The sequence below is a fragment of the Salvia splendens genome, chromosome 8, assembly GCF_004379255.2.
Source record: "Salvia splendens isolate huo1 chromosome 8, SspV2, whole genome shotgun sequence".
Lineage (NCBI taxonomy): Eukaryota > Viridiplantae > Streptophyta > Magnoliopsida > Lamiales > Lamiaceae > Salvia > Salvia splendens.
The window spans coordinates 18,832,352-18,851,003 of record NC_056039.1 but is presented as its reverse complement, the minus strand read 5'-3'; the positions used below and the strand labels follow the sequence as shown (position 1 = coordinate 18,851,003).

The 18,652-nt window shown below is 40.2% G+C and overlaps 1 protein-coding gene across 1 annotated transcript; it reads right to left on the bottom strand.

The window, feature by feature from the left end:
* Nucleotides 1-16,816: 16,816 nt before the first annotated feature.
* Nucleotides 16,817-17,860, bottom strand: LOC121745883. The gene is made up of 2 exons (XM_042139825.1): nt 17,523-17,860; nt 16,817-17,237 (listed from the first exon to the last, which is right to left on the bottom strand). Exons 1-2 carry the CDS (start codon nt 17,858-17,860, stop codon nt 16,817-16,819), a joined length of 759 nt encoding a protein of 252 aa, XP_041995759.1.
* Between the last annotated feature and the right edge of the window lie 792 nt (nt 17,861-18,652).

Sequence of the window (18,652 nt, the reverse complement as noted above, 5' to 3'; positions counted from 1 at the left end):
AGGATACATCTATACATAAGTGATAGTTTTTTGGACTGCTATGTGCCACAATTTTAGCGGGAAAATGAAGTGGTTTCCTTTTTTATTTTTTAATAATTTTCGATGCCTTTTATGGTGCACATTGTACATACTATACATTTTAGCTGATTTTGGCCATATTTCGAAAATTGTTGTGTGCATGATGCAGCCTATTTGTCTTAGGCTGGATAGGTTTTATAAACCAATATTACTATTTTATTCTAATACATAAATCTATTCTACTATTCCAAACATCAGAGTCATCTTTTAGGTGTTTCTAATTCAATACCTTAACATTAAAAATCACAATATTTAACCTCTGTTATCACGATGAGAATAAATCACATCTTTACAAGATTAAAAACAAGAGACTTAGAAGAACAAAATCAGAATTATAAACCATGAAAAATAAGACAGGGAGAGAGAGGTGGAGAGAGATATTCATAACACTATGGAGTTTCCAACAAATAGAGAGAGATTCATATTTGATATTTCCAATTCAATTAAGACATGAACAAAGATCACTAATATATTTAAACAAAGATCACTAATATATTTAGTATTCATATGTAAGAACAGAGAGAGCGCGCTTATTAAATACAAAAATCACTCCAGTAAATCAATAGCAATTAATACATATGTTTACAATGCAAGATCTCATTGAACAAAGTTAAATAATGTGTATTTAAAACCTATTATGTATATGTTTGAAATTATTTATGAAGCCGCATTATGAAATCAGTAGTACAAAAGAGAATATCAACACAAATTTAGAATATCTAAGCTAAGAGAGAAAGAGAGAATAATGTGGAACCATAAGGCCATCCACATCCGTGTCTCTTAACCGTCTCATCCCTTCACTATTCATGGACCCCACTGCAATTTTTACTCCATCTATTAACTAAGAGACAACGCCTGCATCCCTACATCTCTTAACCATCTCATCCCTTAACTATCATTCAATTTCATTTTTTTTATTTCTAACAAATTCAATTAATAAAAACACACTTCATTAAATAAAAGAAAATTATAATTTAAAATCCTAAGAAAATAAAAAAACACATAATTAAAATCCTAAAAAAATAAAAAGACATAATTTAAAATACTAGAAATTAAAAATTGCACCCTTAAATTATAAAAACTACCCCACCGGTGAATCATCCCCCGAAGACGGTGGCGGTGCCCTCAAGCTAGGTGGAGGCGAAATACCAAGTTGATTTGCTAGATACTAAATGCCAGCAAGATGGGCTTGATATTGGGGAGGCGTCATGCGGGAAGTGTCAGCCATCGTGGCGGTGAAGTACATGGACATTAGGGAGGAAGGCGGCCCTTGGGAGCCCGCCTGGCTTGATTCGCCTCGGCCCCTCCCCCTCCCTCTAGCCGCCTTCGCCGTCTTGTTCCCTTGCGGCCGACGTCGTGTACCGGAGGAGCCCCCTGCATCGGATGTCGGGAACTCAACCTCTTGTGAGGCGTTGCCTTCCCCTCTCTCACTAAACGAGTATTGGCCACCCACCGTATGCTTCGTGCGTTTTGAGATCGAGCCCAAGCTGGAATCGACACCGCCAGCCCATCTATCAAGATGTTTGACCGCCTCCCAAACATTGGAAAATTTGAAATCATTCCCGGTGTCGGATTTGAAGATTCACAAAGCCGCTCTCAGAATGTCGGATCCACTGACTCTGCTTTGGTATTGCTCTGCTTCCCTCTTGTAGATCCCACAAAATCTTTTAACCTCTCTGTCGGCTCGCTCAAAATGAGCGCGAAGCATCTTCAGGTTGCGGCGGAAGGCCCCCCTAGGTTTATATGCGTTGTATACAACGGTGACCCAAAAAACCTTGCGGTTTTGTTGATTCTCGATGATGGGATCGTTCGACGTACTGATCCAAGCGTCGAACAGATCCATCGCCTCCAGAGTGGGTTCCTCCGGAATATCCCCCCTAATTTGGGATAATCCCTACGTTTGCGAGCTCCTCATCCCCAAGGGAGGAGGACGATAGTATGCATCAACTGTAAAAGATGGTGTTTGGTACGCCGGCGTCGCCGAGCCTTGGGTGCTCGGCGATGAACCGGAACCGGAAGCACCGAAAATAATTTACATGCCCCCTAGTCGACAAACTCGTTCCAGTCGTAGCCGCCACCCTCGCCGCCGGAGTTTCCTTCACCAGACATTTTTTGCAGAAATTGAAGAGGAAAGAGAGATGATATAGTGTTTGTGTGGAAAAAATGGTGGGGGAATTGTGTGTGTGTGTAGTGTTATTTATAGATGAATGTGACAAAAAAGAAAAAAGAAAAAAAAATGGTAAAAAAATAACGGCAAAAAAAAGGTCGATTTTTTTTATTTATATTTAAAAAAAAATTAAAATAGCCCTAATCGACGCCCACTCGCACAGCCAGGAGTGGGCGTCACGCACTAACCGCTGCTCGCCACGTGGCCGATGCGCATGGTGAGATAGCCCGCATCCCGCCCCTCCTCCACGAGCTATGTGACGAGACGGAGCATCCGCAGAGGCGTCTCGCTGCGGTCTCATCTCGCCGGGACGAGACCGAGCCCGCAACAAGACGCCGCTACAGATGCTCTAAGGCATACAAAGAGTTTTATACCTTTTGTTTTTACCTTGGTATATTGTTTATTTGATGTATTGCTGATCTGGTAGAGTAGGTTCTAACTTCCCACGTTTGTTGTGTCATTTGTAGGAGGTGTGTGAGTGTGATGGTTGTGTTTGTGTTATCTATGGTGTACTACTATTTCTTTTTCTGCAGAGAGAAGGGTGAGAGGGGTGGCTTCTTGGTTTTTGGGTTTAGTTTTTCATCTTATAATTTCCCTGTATATAACACATAAATAAGTTAATAAGTTAATAAATGCAATAATGTAATGAGCCTTAAATAAATGCACAATCTTATAAGATTAAGTAATTGGGCAGAATCTTACGCAATGTTTCACAAGTGTTGATATTAGTGTTAATATTATAATATAAATGGCAATATTAATATTTCACATGCTATTTTTAGATTATTATTGGTTAAATATTATGTTCTACTAATTGTAAAAGATTTTTTTAATGTATTTATTGTTATCTGATAATACTTTCTAATATTTTTATCTTATTATTATCTTAAAAGTCTCTAATGATTATGTTTTTATGGGGAAGATGCATCTTTTTAACTTGCATTCTGAAGATGGGAGTCCTATAAATACCCCTCTCTTAACACTCACACTGTCTTTTATTTACTCTCTCAACCAAAATCAGTAAAGGAATCCTCAGACTAATAGTCCAGTTTCTTATTTCTACCCTAATTCATGCTCTTCATACCCTCTCTCTCTCAGTATCTATTCTTTCTCTGTTTTGTTATGCTTCTTCACTCTCCATTCTAGATATATTTGTTTCTTTTTTTCTTTTCTGATTCATATCATCACCTTTGCACAAAACATTAATTGCTTCAAATACTGCATATACATTAAATAAATGAGTGGTTTTTGAATTTTTTTTTGTGGTAGAAAGCACCAACTGAAGTAATGGCACCTTTCATTACCATGATCGTATGGTACGTTTACTAATTTTAGGAGATGCTAAAACTAAATTTATAAACAAAAAAATCAATATTATAATAAACAATCTAAATGAAACAAGAGGCTTTAAAAGATCAGTTTTATATATAACCGAAGTCTTTTTTCAAAAGTTTTTATTTTTATTTTTCTTTATAGGGCACCAGGATCCAAGCATTATCTACAAAAAATTCATGCTAGAAAGTTGGTTCTCAACTTAGGGAATGAGGGATTTTCTTCATTAGGATTTTTGTGAGGGCAAACAATCTCATAAATGAGTCTACCAGATACCAATATAGGCTTACCATGATTCCTAAAACAGAAAGTTTTTAAGTGACTGACTGTAAATTCCAATTTTGCATGTTTTCATATAAGAGCTTTTAGGAAATAGCTAGACTTTTCAAAGCTGCGGAAGAATCATTCTTTGGGACTAAGAGGCTACCCAACTATTAGGAAATAAAGTTTCTGATGTTGTTTCTGCAAATGAGGTATGTATCTTAAGATATCTTATACTCCATTCGTCCACGAAAAATATGACACATTGTGAATGACACAAGTTTTAATGTGGAATTGGTAAAGTAAGAGAGAAGAGAAATAAGTAAGAGAGAAGTAGTGTTAGTGGAATGTGGGACCCATATTATTAATATAAGAGAAGGGAAAAAAGTAAGAGAGATGTTGTTGGAAACTTTCTTTTTTTAAATGTGCTCTATTTTTCGTGGACAACAAAATATAGAAAATGTGCTCTATTTTTCGTGGACGGATGGAGTATTATATTATAAATAGTAATTTTTGTATCTTTTTTTGTTGCAGATTCATGTAACTGATTTTAGCCAGTAACAATGAGGAGAATCTATTGAGACACTAAATACGAGGCGTATAACATCTATATATCACATTCACCACCGTTTTATTCTTTAACTAAAAATCTCATCTTTAATGCAAAGTAAATTAGCATTTAACATCCATATTGAGACCAAACTGATCACAAAGTTTTAAATATCAGTAAAGCGTGCTCATATATTGCAAGCTCAAGGGGTTGGCAGCGGAAGCGTGCGTTCAAACAGATCACATAATAATTCTGATCTATTTAGTAGATTATTTAGACAAATTCTATTCGCGTAATTCTCACATGTATCATGCTCATAACTTGAATTTAAACATGCTTTAGTGCAATTAGACAAATTCTATTCACGTTGATTCACTAAAGAATCGAAGATAGTTCGCGCCCTCTCCATGTGAAGATCTTGAGTACTAAACCACGGATCTTCTGACTGGTTCTCGGACTGTAATCTGATATTAGTGTGGACTGATCTCACCAGAGTACTAGGACTTAAATAAAGAAGACGGATTCTGCTCATGGATGATACCAAAATTCGTCCCTCTGCTTGAATGAGAGGGGGACGAAATTTTTTTAAAATAAATCTCATTTTTTTCTGTCTCCTTTATTCTCCTATTTATATTAAGTCACATATTGGGCCCAGTCAGGGATCTATGGAAGAATTTGGATATGGCCTCTCCCAATTAGCATTTTACTAATTAAATTGAACCCACAATTTAATATAAGCTTATATGGGAATATTACGAGCAGCCACTACAGAAGTAATATTGCACTGCCCATCCAAATCCGAAATTACAAGTATTTCGGGTTTCCATTTGTTTATCATTTATTTCCCGTGCTTAAGAGAGAAACATCCATTAATTAATTAATGTCTGCTATGGACTTAATTAATTAACATATTATTATCTCCAAGAGTGGACTTAGCAAGAAACACTTATTTATTATTCATAGAGTAATCAAACTCCAACTAGCTAGGTTCCGAATAATAAAATCATGTTTCGAGCTCCTCTTGTGGATGTTATCAAACGAGAATCACCTCGCGCACGATTCAACATAATAGCAATCCTAGCACAGCTAGATATTAATCACCACTACCCAATATACCAGGATTCTTGGGTTGCAAAAAATCCGCACCTTTTGGTAAGTCAACGTAGTGCATAATCAATACCGCATGCTCAATGCTAACGTACATTGATTAAGAAATTAATTATCAAGACCTCGTCTTTAAGTAGATAGCATAAAGACTCGTCTTGCTGTTAGATCCAATGCAGTGCTATACCACACCAATGTCATCTTATTTCAGTAAGGCTTAGAAATATGCAGACTGACATTGCAACCTTTCACGATAGGTAGTCTAGGCCTGTCTAGGTTGTGAAATTCTTATTTTTCTTTGTTCAGAACTGACCGTGTTACCTTAAAGTGGATGACGCCCACAACCGGTCTACTAAAACAAAGACTTAGACTTTTTTTACGTTGCTTATACATTTAAATATGCAATAAACATCCATTAAATGTAAAACATAACAACATTATGACAAAAATAATCTCTTTCATTCCTTTGGAAAATAATATATAGAGTTTTACGTTATTCAATTACTCGAAAGGTGATTTCTAGTATACAAAGTCTAACACAATCATGCATCAATCAATATAAAAACATACAAATCATGCAAAGTAAATTATTTGACTTCAGAATTAGCTTATGTTTACTACAAACACTCATATTGAACCCAATTGTTCACATTATCATAAATATTAGCAAAGTATGACATATATGTCAAGAAATGTTTAAATTACCTTAATTGCGTAGCTTCGGTTTTAGTCTTTTTGTACTCAAAAAAACCATTCACTTCCTGTACATAATATGAGAGTGAACTTTAGTGGAAAATAATTACAGAGATGTTGAAAAAATTCAGAGTACAATTTAAAACTTAAAAAAGGTCAGATTGCAATCTATTAGTATTAAAGTATTGCATACATATTAAGTTATTATTCTAATGGTGAGTAAATTACCTCTAACACAAAACACCAAATTCAGTCTTTTTGTACTCTTAAAATGTCATTCTCTTCCTATGTAGAATAAGAGAGTAAACTTTATATGTTTTTTTAATAAAAAACACCCAGTGCGGGCGAGGGGTTTAGGCAGACCCCCAACCTGTGAATAAAATCAAAATATAACGTTCCAAACCAAGATCCTAGCCCAAAAGTGTCTAGGATCCAAACCAAGGATTTCTCTGACGCAATCTTGACCACTTGTATGTCTCCTCTCTGCACTATATCTCTAATGATATGATACTTTCTCTCTATGTGTTTGCTCGCTTTGTGAGCTCTTGGTTCTTTCGAGTTTGCCACAGCACTAGAATTGTCACAATAAATGGTGATGCTCTTGGGAAGATTCGTAACCATACCTAAATCCATATGGAATTCTTGAACCATACAACCTCTTTTGCAACCTCCGAAGCGGCCACATACTCGGCTTCCATGGTCGAGTCCGCGATGCATTTCTGCTTCACACTCTTCCAAATTACGGCTCCACCTTCTAAAGTCAACACATATCCAGAAGTAGATTTTCCCGAGTCTTAAATATCCCAAAGGACAGAGCTCGGCTGCATTGTAAACTAGAGCATAGTCCTTAGTCCGTTTAAGGTACTTGAGTATGTTCTTTACGGCAGTCCAATGTCCTTGGCCCGGATTCGACTGATATCTTGCCACCATGCCAACAACAAAGCAAATATCATGCCTTGTACAAAGCATAACATACATGAGACTTCCAACTGCCGAAGCATATGGAATCCTTCTCATCTCTTCTATCTTAGATGGTGTTCTGGGGCACATCTCTTGAGATAGATGGATATCATGTCTAAAAGGTAAGAAACCTTTCTTGGCATCTTGCATGCTAAAACGTCTAAGTACAGTATTGAGGTAGGGTTCTTGAGATAAGCACATCATCCTCTTTTCACGATTCCTAAGAACCTTGATCCTGAGGATGTGTCCCGCGTACTGATGACAACATCTTTTTATTGTTTCCAATTAGAAGAATGTCATCTACATATAAAACTAAGTACACAACATTCCCCTTTTCAACCTTCTTATAAACGCAGCTTTCATTAGGGCACTTTTCTAATCCAAACTTATTCACAGTCTGATCGAAACACTGGTTCCATGATCTAGATGCTTGCTTGAGGCCATAAATGGCCTTCTTAAGCTTCCAAACCATGTGTTCCTTGCCCTTCACGGCATATCCTTCGGGTTGTTACATGTAGATGGTCTCCTCAAGACTCCCGTTCAAGAATGCAGTCTTAACATCCATCTGCCACACATCCCAATCCATGTAAATTGCTATAGACAATAGTATCCGGATCGATTTGAGCATTGCCACCGGGGAGAAGGTCTCGTCGTAATCGACACCTTCCCTTTGTGTATACCCCTTGGCCACTAGTCTTGCCTTAAAGACTTTAACTCATCCATCGGGTCCACGTTTACGCTTGTATGTCCACTTGCTCCCAATGGCAGTACAGCCTTCGGGTAGGACGGACAAATAGTAGATGTCTTTGTCTATCATAGATTGTAGTTACGAATCCATTGCTTTCACCCATTCGCAATGATCGACATCTGCCCGCGCCTCTGCAAAGTTCCAGCGATCTAATACATTGCTGTCGAGGAGTGATCCATAGATTCCCCAAACCAATGTATCTATCGGGCTCATGAGAGACCCTCCCACTGCGGCGCGGCACTACAATACTTGGAGTAGAAGTTGAAATTTCGGGAATTATTTGTATAGTAGGTACAAGTTCTTGGTTAATGGAACTTGTGACAGAAGTTAGCTCGTCAAGAGCCACTTCACTGCTGGGTTTATGATTCATTATATAATATTCCACTAAAAATGTCACATGAGTATTCACAATGACTTTCTTGTCTCAGAGACTATAGAATTCATAAGCTTTCGATCCTCTAGGGTACCCTATAAACACACATACATCCGTCCTTGATCCTAGCTTAGTTGGATCCTTTTCCAATACATGAGTCGGGCAACCCAAAATATTGAGATGTGCTAGATTAGGCTTGCGCCCAGTCCACAACTCATAAGGAGTAGTAGGTACGGATTTTGACGGTAAGTTGTCTAAAATATGACTTGCAGAGAGCAAGGCATGTCCCCAGAACGAAATAGGTAGCCGTGCAAAACTCATCATTGACCGGACCATGTTCAACAAGGTCCTATTCCTTCTTTCAGCCACGCCGTTATGCTTGGGTGTGCCTGGCGCGGTTAGTTGGGATTCAATTCCCGCCACCGATAAGTAGTCCAAAAACTCAGCACTGAGGTATTCGCCTCTCTTTCCGTGATACGTCTCCACATATGCCTTAAACTCTTTGAGCTTGTCAAAAGATTTAGACTTGTGGCGCATCAAATAGACATATCCGATTTTCGAGAAGTGATCAATAGAAGTGATGAAGTATCGAAAACCACCTCTTGCCCCTGTTGACATTGGTCCACATACATCAGTATGAACGAGCTCAAGTACTTCCTTGGCCCTATTTCCCTTAGTCTTAAAACACTTCTTGGTCATCTTGCCTTCTAAGCATGATTCACACTTATGAAAAGGTTCCTTCTCTAGACCTTTAATAAGGACTTGTTCCACAAGAGAATGGATCCTCCTTTCATTGGCATGACCAAGTCTAAGGTACCATAAGTACGTTTCGTTCATTGAACTTGAAGGTGCTTTTCTTTTCATTGAAATTTTTGATGTTGTATTGAGTTCTGATTTGCGATTATTAAACTGTGTAGATGTAACTATGTATAGATTGTTTTCCATGATACCACGACAGATATATGAACCATCTTTCTTAATAACACAATTGTCATTAAATGAAATTGAATATCCATCAAAAACCAATTTAGAAACTGAAATTAAATTTCTTCTAAAAGAAGGTATCAACAAAACATTCTTCAAAATAAAAAATCTATCACTACTAAAACGCAAAAAAACATCTCCCACTGCAACGACCCACTTTAGTAGCGTCGCCCAGCTGGACTTTGATCTCATTGTCATATAACCGTCTTTACACCTGCATTAAGTCAGGATCAAAACAAATATGATCAGTAGCTCCTGTGTCAATAATCCAAGTGTAAGTAGATGCCGAAGTCAAACATGACTCGACTACTAGAGCTTGGTGCATACTTGTAGCCTTGCTCTTTTTAGGACAGTCTGGCTTCCAATGCCCCTTCTCTCCACACTTGAAACACTTCCCCGAAGGCTTCTTGTTAGCCTTCCTCTTCTTCTTTCCCTTAGCACTCTTAGCCACAACTTGGTTCGGCGTTCTCTTCTTTCCTGCGCCAAGCTTAGAGCCAGAGGAATGATGCGCCAAACTAAGCATAGTTACCTTAGCCTGAACCATAAGGTCCTCTGCCGACTGAAGTTCAGTCAACAATTCTGCCAAGGTGTAGTTCCTTTTATTCATCTCGAAGTTGAGCTCGAACTGCTGGAAGTTAGGGGGAAGACTCTGAAGGTGAATTGTTACTTAGGACTCGGGATCGATCGTCCCTCCCAAAACCTCAATCTGGTTGAGGTGGTCCATCATCTCGAGGACATGGTCCCACACAGATGTGCCTTCCTTCATGGTCTTCGTCATGATACTCCGAAAGGCCTGAGACTTGGCCGTTCGATTCTGAGTACCAAAAAGATTTGTGAGATTTTACATGATCTCGGTAGTAGTCGTTATGGCAGAATGCTGATGCTTGAGTACTGAAGACATATAAGCCACCATGTAACACTTAGCCATCTCATTTGCCTTATGCCACCGTCTATGCGCATCTCTGACTCCTGTCGCGGCGTTGGCCGCCGGCACTGGAGGTCGTGGGGTTGTGAGCACAAAATTGTACTCTTCAGCTGTGAGAACGATGTCCAAATTTTGTTTCCATTTTATGTAATTTTGGCCCTCAAGTTTGTTTTCTTTAAGAATTGCAGAAAGAGGATTGAATGACATCTTGACGATTTAGTTTGCACTGTAAAACATAATATTTACTATTTGTCATAAACTTATGTAAGAAGTTTGAGTAGATTAACCATAAAAATTTTCAAAATTCTTACAATGTAAAATTAAAATTTTGTACCCTCCATAAGAGGTCAATACGCATTAAAATTTTACAATTTTACTGGTCACAATACCGACGAATAGTATAGAGACCACATAATGACATGGTCACCTAATGTTGCCTAAGCAAGACCACCAGATTTAGCATTATAGTATCTTATTTCTACAACACACTCCCATAACAATGTTCATGTGCTGCTAATAAAATCAAGCTATCTCATAAATTTTGTGTGAACTCATGAATCTCGTAGTTTCTTAGGATTATTGTCCCCATATAATGGGTGGCGATAATATTGGAAACCACATTCCAGTTCATACTATTTATATTTGAGAAGTCCGCCCTCATGAACTTACTATTTCTTAGGATTATTGTCCCCACATAATGGGTGGCGATAATATTAGAAATTAGCTTCACAAAATTGCATACCAATCGATGGAGACCATATACAAACATTAAGTTCGTAATTATAGCTTAGATATTTGGGTTATGGTTTTTCTTTAATTATCCTTAGCCTTGAGGCAGATAAAGGCTTAATTAAATTTTATTGGCATTTAATTGACTAGATAATTAAATCTTTCGTTATCTTTAAGTATCCTACTTTAGGAAATTAATTGTTCTAGAATTTAATTCTTATTCATGTCTTCTATAAGATATTTTCAAATAAAGGAATTATTTAAATCTTAATTAGACATGAAATATTAAATTCATATTATATCCATGTTCAAGATAAGGAAGAGAAATTATATTATTGTATTATTTAATGTATTCCTATATATCTATCCTTGTAAGGATTCTAGATATATAAATATAGGAAACTATTAAATTATTCTTGTCCATATCATCTAGGAATCAAAATAATATTATTTATTTCCATAGATATAGTCAATAATTCAAATATTCCTAAAATCTAGGGAAATCTTCCCAAAATATTTTATTTCGATTAAATAAAAATATTTTAATGATATCCTTTAATTAATGAATTAAATAAAAATTAAAATAATCCATCGTCGATATCTCATCGCACGAGGTTTGCACGATCGATGAACAACGAATATCCGATGAGTTTGTCACCAGAATCCGACGCACATTGCGTCTCGGCCAGCAGCACACAGGTGTGCGCATGCTCTCGGCCTTTTGGCCTGCACAACGGCTTGTCGGTGTCTCAGCAGCTCTCGGCAAGCGAGATGCGCACAGGCGTCACCTCTCTCGGCCAGCCGCTGACTCCGTCTTGGTGCCCTGGCTCGTCGGGTGCCGCGATCCTCGGCCAGCAGCGATGACCCGTCTCGGCCAGGCTCGATCCACCGCTCCCACCCGTCTCGGCCATGGGGCGCGTCGCTCTCGGCCTAGTCTGGGGCTAACAGTCGGGACCTTCCGCCTAGGGTTGGGGCTCGGCGTCTCGGTGTCTCGGTGTGTTCTCGGTCTAACCGCTACACCGCGCCATCCACTATGCATCGACCTTGGTGCGGGTGCCGCCTAGGGTTTGGTCTTGGTCGGCGGCGCGCACGAGCCCTTGTTCGTCTGCGCGTCGCCCCATGATCATTAACCCTCGGCTCCCACTCAATCGACAACCCTCTCTCGATCACGCGTGGTGCGATCTGTATCGGCGCGAGCGCCGACGGATCGCACGTCTCGAACGATCGAAAAATTCTAGTTCTTTGATTCGATAGTTCTTGAGTTCATCATGCATAAAATATAAACAAAAACACCAAGAACATGCTTCGCAATTAAATAACACATGCATACATGAATTTCGCGAAATTTAAATCCAAATAATCAGAGCCAAAGACTGGCTCTGATACCAATTGAAGGGGTTGGCAGCGGAAGCGTGCGTTTAAACGGATCACATAACAATTCTGATCTATTTAGCAGATTATTTAAACAAATTCTATTCGCGTAATTCTCACATGTGTCATGCTCATAACTTGAATTTAAACATACTTTAGCGCAATTAACACCTAAAACATGTTTGCTACGGAGTAAGCCAATTTACCTCGTTGATTCACTGAAGAATCAAAGATAGCTCGCGCCCTCTCCACGTGAAGATTTTGAGTACTGAACCACGGATCTTCTGACTGGTTCCTGGACTGTAATATGATATTAGTGAGGGCTGATCTCACCAGAGTACTAGGACTAAAATAAAGAAGACGGATTCTGCTCATGGAGGAGAGCAAAAATCGTCCCTCTACTTGAAGGAGAGGGGGACGAATTTTTTTTAAAATAAATCTCGTTTTTTTCTGTCTCCTTTATTCTCCTATTTATATTAAGTCACATATTGGGCCCAGTAAGGGATCTATGGAAGAATGTGGATATGGCCTCCCCCAATTAGCTTTTCACTAATTAAATTGAACCTACGATTTCATATAAGCTTATATTGGAATATTACGAGCAACCACTACAGAAGTAATATTGCACTGCCCATCCAAATCTGAAATTACAAGTATTCCGGGTTTCCATTTGTTTATCATTTATTTCCCGTGCTTAAGATAGAAACATCTATTCATTAATTAATGTTTGCTATGGACTTAATTAATTAACATATTATTATCTCCAAGAGTGGACTTAACAAGAAACGCTTATTTATTATTCATAGAGTAATCAAGCTCCAACTAGCTAGGTTCCGAATAATAAAACATTGTTTCGAACTCCTCTTGTGGATGTTATTAAACGAGACTCACATCGAGCACGATTCAACATAATAGCAATCCTAGCACCGCTAGATATTAATCACCACTACCTAATATACCAGGATTATTGGGTTGCGAAAAACCCGCACCTTTTGGTAAGTCAACGTAGTGCATAATCAATACCGTATGCTCAATGCTAACGTACATTGATTAAGAAATTAATTATCAAGACCTCGTCTTTAAGTACATAGCATAAAGACTCGTCTTGCTGTTAGATCCAATTCAGTGCTATACCACACCAATGTCATCTTATTTCAGTAAGGCATAGAAATATGCGGACTGACATTGCAACATTTCACGATAGGTAGTCTAGGCCTATCTAGGTTGTGAAATTCTTATTTTTCTTTGTTCAGAACTGACCGTGTTACCTTAAAGCGGACGACGCCCACAACCTGTCTACTACAACAAAGACTTAGACTTTGTTACGTTGCTTATACATTTAAATATGCAATAAACATCCATTAAATGTAAAACATAACAACATTATGGCAAAAATAATCTGTTTCATTCCTTTGAAAAATAACATATAGAGTTTTACAGTATTCAATCACTCGAAAGGTGATTTCTAGTATACAAACTCTAACACAAGCATGCATCAATCAATTTAAAAACATACAAATCATGCAAAGTAAATTATTTAACTTCTGAATTAGCTTATGTTTTCTACAAACACCTATATTGAACCCAATTGATCACATTATCATAAATATTAGCAAAGTATGACATATATGTCAAGAAATTTTTAAATTACATTAATTGCATAGCTTCGGTTTTAGTCTTTTTGTACTCAGAAAAACCATTCACTTCATGTACAGAATATGAGAGTGAACTTTAGTGGACAATAATTAAAGTATAGCATACATATTAAGTTATTATTCTTAAAAAAAATTAACTCCTACATAAGGGAGAAAATTACAAATAAACTCCTATACTATAGATAGGAGGAAATTACAACTGATGTCAAGAGGGCTCGAACTCGGCACCTCATGCAATAATGTCTAAGCTCCTTGTCGCTAGGACAAAGGCTCTGGACACATATTAAGTTATTATTCTAATGGTAAGTAATTGCTAAATTACCTTCAACGCAAAACACCAAATTCAGTCTTTTTGTACTCTTAAAATGTCATTCTCTTCCTATGCAGAATAAGAGAGTAAACTTTATAAGTTTTGTTTTTAATAAAAAAAACACTCAGTATGGGCGGTGGGTTTAGGCAGACCCCCAACCCGTGAATAAAATTAAAATATAACGTTCCAAACCAAGATCCTAGCCCAAAAGTGACTAGGATCCAAACCAAGAACATGAGAAAGTAAACTGGAGGTCCCACAAGTCGGGCTCCCCCATGCTATCAAAGATAAACTAGAAACTAAATAAATAAATGGAAGAAACCATTATGTAGCAATAAGAACTACCAAGAGAACACGATCAATCCACATCTCTATGTCGGAAGCGGAAGTTAGGATATCCCATCTGGTCCATCCTAACAAGTGCCTTCAAGTACCGAGGCGCAGAGATTGAATCATAGTACGTCGGGGCAAGAAAGTTGGCAGCACAGTTTCCTTCTCTGTAGATGTGTGAGAATCGAACCTGCCACTGAGAAGTCATACTTCGGATCAAAGCCATATGATGTCTAAGATCCGCAGAGCCAAGCTTTCCAGATGACAGCAAGGTAACCAAAGCTGCTGAGTCTAGCTCTATCCAAATGTGTGTAGAAAACTCCATATCCATCTCCAAACCCCGAATAAGAGCCAAAAGCTCTGCCTCAAAGCTCGAAGAAGCAGCAACTGGAGAACAAAAAGCCCGCAGAAGGCCTCCATCAGAACCACGAACCAATCCTCCCTCTCCCACCTCTAATGTCGAAGTAGAGAAGATTCCATCAGTGTTCAACTTCACCCAAGGGGCATCAGGGGATGCCAAAGGACCATGAGCGAATGCAGAACACGCTGTCTAGGAGAAGAATGCATGAAATCAACCGACGACGAACATCCCCTCCAGTGAATAGGGGCGATCCTGCTGGCTAGCACGAACGTATGCAGGTGATGAGTGACCTACCAAATAACATGAGTATGACGGAAAGGCCGACCGCGATGCTTGCAGTCGTTCTTCTTCGTCCAAAGGAACTAAACGATCAAGCAAGGAACAAGAAAACTAATGTGCATGGCGGGGGCCCTAGAGAACGAGGACCTCCGCCAGTGACCTAGTCTAAGTGCAATATCAGTGCTCGTATGAATCCGTGTGTGCGAGGAAGGTATCGAAATACTCCCACACAGAAATCGCCGACTGACTCGAAAGAAAGACATGACTGAAAGACTCAAAAGGAGACAGACAACACTGACATCTAGAAGCTAACTCAATACCCCGCCTCTGCAACTTCTCATCCATTGGAATCTACCAAACAACAACCTCCAAATGAACACCGAGATGGTGGGAGTTAATCCACCATTCCAAATCAACCCAAAAATCTCCTGCTTCGGCAGTCTCGTCCGGATGCTCTCCCAGGCTGAGGTCACAGTGAACTCGCCATGGCTAGTCAGACTCCAGCGCCTCACATCCTTCGCCCCCAACTCCATCGTCGTGGCTCTAATCTAGTCGATCGCATCGAGAGGTACGCCTAACCTGAAAGACAAGCAATGCAGCATATCCTCATCCCATGCATGCTCATGCCAGTATGATGCAACGGCCTGAGATTGAAGAGGACCATATCCCAGGACGCACAGACTCCGGAAAAGGCTAGCCCCAAGCCAAACAACATCCCAGAAGCTGATCTTCCTCTCACCCAAGGACCAACGAATATAATCATGCATGAATGACCAAATACGATGCAAACGACGCCAAGTAGGACTATCATGTGACCAATAAGGAGATGTATGCAAATGACAAGGGAGGATACTGTATTTCTGGATCATGAACTGGGCCCAGAGAGAATCCTAAGCGATAAGTCTCCACCACAGCTTGAACCCAAAATCCACTGCTACCTCCCTGAACCACCGAATACCCAAACCACCCTCATCAACAGGTAAGCAGATCTGTCTCCATGAGATCCAATGCAACTTCTTCTTCTCCCCCACAGTGGAATGTGCCCTAGAAAAATCTAGCTAAGATCCGCTCCAACTCATCAAGAAAGCCAATCAGGCGGCTCATAACCTATAGAATGTGCAGGGGAATGGCGGCAAGCATGCTGTTAATCAGCAAACTCCACGTACTCGCCCCTCGAAATATCGGCACTCCCAAGTATGTGAAGGGCAGAACTCCTCTCTAGAACCCTCCAACCTTCTCCACTGTGTCAGCAAACTCCATGTACTCATCCACCAAGTATAAGTGAGTCTTCCCATTATTCACCATCTGACCGGACACGGCTATGTAGTGGTTCTGACATCCCACCAGCTTCTCTACCGCCTCCCTATGTGCTCTCAAAAAAATGATGATGTCGTCTGCATAGGAAAGATGAGTAATAACTAGTGCTTTCTTGCGGCATCTGTAAACCATCTCACCATCGAGAGGTAGTCTGCCGCCAGCACAAAGAGGGAAGGCGATAACGGTCCCCCTGCGTCAACCCCCTGGAGGACTGGAAGAAGCCTGACGGACCACCATTCTCCAAAATAGAGAACCAGCACAACGAGATGCATCTACTAATCATACCCACCTAAGTAGGCGAGAATCCCATCTTCTCAAGAACCTTCAACAAGAAAGGCCACTGCACTCTATCATACGCCTTCGCCATGTCTAACATGAGGGCCAGATTGGGCGACCTCCCTCTGCTCGATAGCTTCTTTCCCAGGTCATTAATCAGGTCCTGCGCAAACAGGGCATTGTCACTAAGGAGGCGGCCCTTGATGAATCCACTATGATTCGACGCGATGACAAGAGGGAGCAAAGGTGCAAGTCTCGAGGCTAAGATCTTTGTGATGATCTTGTTCGTGACATTACAAAGGCTAATCGGTCTGTATCCTCCCCACATGACTGGGTTCGGTTTCATCGGTATGAGAATGATCATGGTCGCCGTGAAGCTCCGAGGCATGAACGCCCCACTGAGAAGTCCCCAATGGCTGCAATCACATAACTCCCTATAATGTGGCAACAATGCTGAAAGAACAATGAAGAAAACCCATACGGTCCGGACACACTATCTCCAATGATACCAAACACCGCATCCCGAACGTCCATCTTCTGTGGTACTGAACACAAGGCATCCTGGTGCACTGAGTCTGGGAGGTTGTGAATAAGTGCCAGGTCTGGTTGCGCAAGGTCTCCAACATTAGATGTCAAGAGCTGCTCAGTCAGGTCTGGCTGCGCAAGGTCTAGAAGAAGGTGGCCACCGAGTTCCTGATCTCTGTCTCCTCAGTCAGCACCTCCCCCCCGCCTCGATCATGTGTATCCTCAACTTCACTCTCTTCTGCCTGACCCAACCATGGAAGGACTTGGAGTTCCTCTCTCCATCTGCTGCCCATCTAACTGCCGCCTTCTGCGTCCAGTAGCCTTCTTCCATCTTGGTCATGACTAAGAGTTCCGCAGAGACTCTGCTAAGGCCGGCTCTGTGTGCTGGTGTGGGCACGCTATCATATAAGATCCGGGCCTCTAGAACTGCCTCCTTAGCATTCTTCAGGTTCTGGTGGATGTTGCCAAACACCGCTCTGTTCCAGACCTTCGGGAACTTCTTAATTCTGATAAGCTTGAATTGGAGGTTCATTATACCATTATATCATGTCCCTGCCTCCCAAACTCTGACAATCTCACTCTTGAAAGTCTCGTGCCTCACCCACATGTTCTGAAATCTGAAAGCCGGCCTCGTAGTCTGAACAGAGAACAACTGACATCTCACTACTAGCGGGGCATGATCATAGCTAAATCTTGCCAAATGTGTCACCCTAGTCTTCGCGAAAAGCGATGTCCAATGCTCCCGAATCAGTATGCGATCCAACCTCTCCCAAAGACCTGCCCTATGCCATGTAAGATCGGCCCATCAATTAGCAATCTTCAATTGCATCATCGAACTCCATCATGTCTATGTGTCTGTCTGGTTCACTCCCCTGTCTCTCATCATTGGTCAGGGATATGTTGAAGTCGTCTCCCACTAGCCATGGCCTGCCCTCCACAGGGAGATGTCCCCTAATGTCACGGCCGCCCTTACTAAGGATAGTAAAGATGGGGAACTCGTGACTAGGGGAGGAACTAAGAAGCAGGGAAGAAATGGGGGAAATAATAAAAGACGACATTTAACACAAAGCTCGACTAAACTTCAAGAGAAAATATTTTAATGTATTGCATGGTTAAGCAGCAGATTAATGTCTCAAGGTACTTAATATCATAAAACAGTATGGAGTAAAATGAAAGACTTTTAGAAAAACAAATTCAAACAAGCAGCGGAAATAAGTTATCTAAAGGGAGTCATAGGATGACGCATATGTATGCAAATACGACGCATCCATAAATTCTTAAAGCCCGACTCAACATCTGCCGCAACATCACTGCTCAACCTGCA